This window comes from Octopus bimaculoides, chromosome 7, assembly GCF_001194135.2.
Source record: "Octopus bimaculoides isolate UCB-OBI-ISO-001 chromosome 7, ASM119413v2, whole genome shotgun sequence".
In the NCBI taxonomy this organism is placed as follows: domain Eukaryota; kingdom Metazoa; phylum Mollusca; class Cephalopoda; order Octopoda; family Octopodidae; genus Octopus; species Octopus bimaculoides.
Window position 1 is genome coordinate 72,172,957 of NC_068987.1, and position 2,303 is coordinate 72,175,259.

A 2,303-nucleotide genomic window follows, 5' to 3' on the forward strand; every position below is an offset into this window, starting at 1 on the left:
GAAATTTTTCAAAAAATTTTTTTTTCAGAATCGGAATCTCCATAGCCTAAAACGTGGGATTCCGTAAAAAAAATTAATAAATAAGGGGGGGGAGGTTCGGATTACATATAATCCATCTCTACCCATGCGTTTACATGTGAATATTCCATCCGTGTTCTCAAACCTTAGCTCTACCGTATACTTTAAGTGCACAAACAAAAAGGAAGAACATTAAGAATTATAATTGAAATACAGTACATAAATTATTCAGCTCAGACATGAAGCATACTTAAAAGCTTGTGAGTTGAGAGAAATGTAATTGATATTTCTGGATGGCAGGACGAACGGTTTCACGTGATTTGCGAGAACTTTGGTTATTATCTTTAGGGAACCAAACGACTGGATGGATGCGATTCGTAAAAACTTTGGTTTGTTATTTCTAAGAACCCAAACAACCCACAAGAGCTCCATGGCATAAGTAACAACACTTTTACCTAAAACTTTAAATACTAAGCAATATCATTGTATCAGGATATATAAGTGGAACTTTTTAGAATTATTAACAATCGTCGTCTAAACAAGCAACAACCTTGATAAACAGATTTCAGTCCGTAATGAATCATGTGCGTGCATGTTAATTAAACACGAATATAAATAAATATTTAAGTGTGTGTGTGTGGTGTAAGTATATGGTATGTATATACAATTTCAGTATTTTTCATTTTCAGCTGAGAGATGTACGATTTCACATGAAACCGTCCGGTAACTTTGGTTCTTTATATTATATTACCATTACACCCAGTCTTTTACTTTACCTTGGGAATCCTTCGGTATCAGACAAGGACATTCACCCACTTTTTCAGCCTGGTCCCTTTATCTATGTAATGAGGGAACGTTGACTGCAGTTTTTCTTTCTTTTCCTGACTTACTATCTATCCTATAGATATAATCTTGAATAAATTTATATAAATTGTTTATATACCAAGAACAAGTATGAAGTCAAAAATATACGTAAACAAATGAGTGATATGCTAAAACAGAAGCTGCATTAAAGATAATCTGCCTCGCCGGCAAGGAGTTTCCTCATAGGTTCACGGCGTGCTAGATATAGCAGCAAAATCTAACTCAAATCATACATTACCAGCTTAAAACAGAGAACACATATGATACTGTAATCTTAGATATAGATAAGGTGAGAAATTCACAAATGCAATATCTTTGACCATCGTTCTACTCAGATAAATTTGACCTGGGGCCAAATAACAAAGACAACCACCCAGTTGTTTATTTTGATTTAACGCACACACATATTATACACATATATACAAATGCACAAAAATCTGTCTAGTCATAAATTAACTGTTTAAGAATTACATAAAAATATATATAAGAAAAAACAGGATCGCAAGTGTTTATATTTATATATATAAGATAAACACGCTCTATAAATATATAGACATGTAATCAATACTGTGTGTATAAAATAATGTGCTTACTGTCTATACATAGTTTTTAGTAGAAATCTATAAATATATTCTTGTAGAACAATACATATACAGTTCAACATATGCGCATATACCAACTACTTGATATTTTTTTAAAATCATAATATATGTTTTGTTTTCTTTTTTATCGAATACATGAGAGAATATCACTTAAATCTCTTATAATTTCAAACCTATATAAAACAATAGGATACAGAGATATACGAAGAAGATTCCATAATTTTGCTTACCAGATATAGAGACAAGAAACGGTAGGACACGAGTTGCCATGATATTAATTCATTTAGTAATAAACACATGAACAACTAGCGTGTGCTTTTATATTCGACCTCAAAATCGGGCGACTTCAGTCAGGTGACGGTGACGTTTTAAGAGGGAGTTCCACCCTCCGAATCATTCAGCTGACCTAGCTCGTGATGTTAATCATATACATGCGCGCGCACACGAAAGCGATTACATATATATATATATATATATACAAAGAATATATATATACATGTATACACACATATATGTACATACTTACATCTACATGTGTATATATATGCATATCAGGGTACAGGACGTTAGAACAATGAACTACATATATTTATTTATTTATTTATTTAAGTGTGTGTGTCTGGTCTTCGAAACGTCTGGATAGAATAGAGACAGCTGATGAAGGGATATTCCAAGGGGCTTTCCGTTTTCCTATGTGTTCGTTCCGTTGTCTGTAGTTTATTGTTCTAACGTCCTGTACCCTGATATGCATGTATATACACATGTAGATGTAAGTATGTACATATATGTGTGTATACATGTATATATATTCTTTGTATT

The 2,303-nt window shown here is 32.5% G+C and overlaps 1 protein-coding gene across 1 annotated transcript in view; it reads right to left on the bottom strand.

Moving 5' to 3' along the window:
- Window positions 1-1,874, bottom strand: part of LOC106883355 (digestive cysteine proteinase 2) — a 34,923-nt gene extending 33,049 nt beyond the window's left edge. Inside the window, exon 1 of the mRNA XM_052969434.1 lies at window positions 1,715-1,874. Coding sequence (XP_052825394.1) covers window positions 1,715-1,754 — 40 coding nt within the window. The 5' untranslated portion in view covers window positions 1,755-1,874. The remainder of the gene's footprint in view (window positions 1-1,714) is intronic.
- Between the last annotated feature and the right edge of the window lie 429 nt (window positions 1,875-2,303).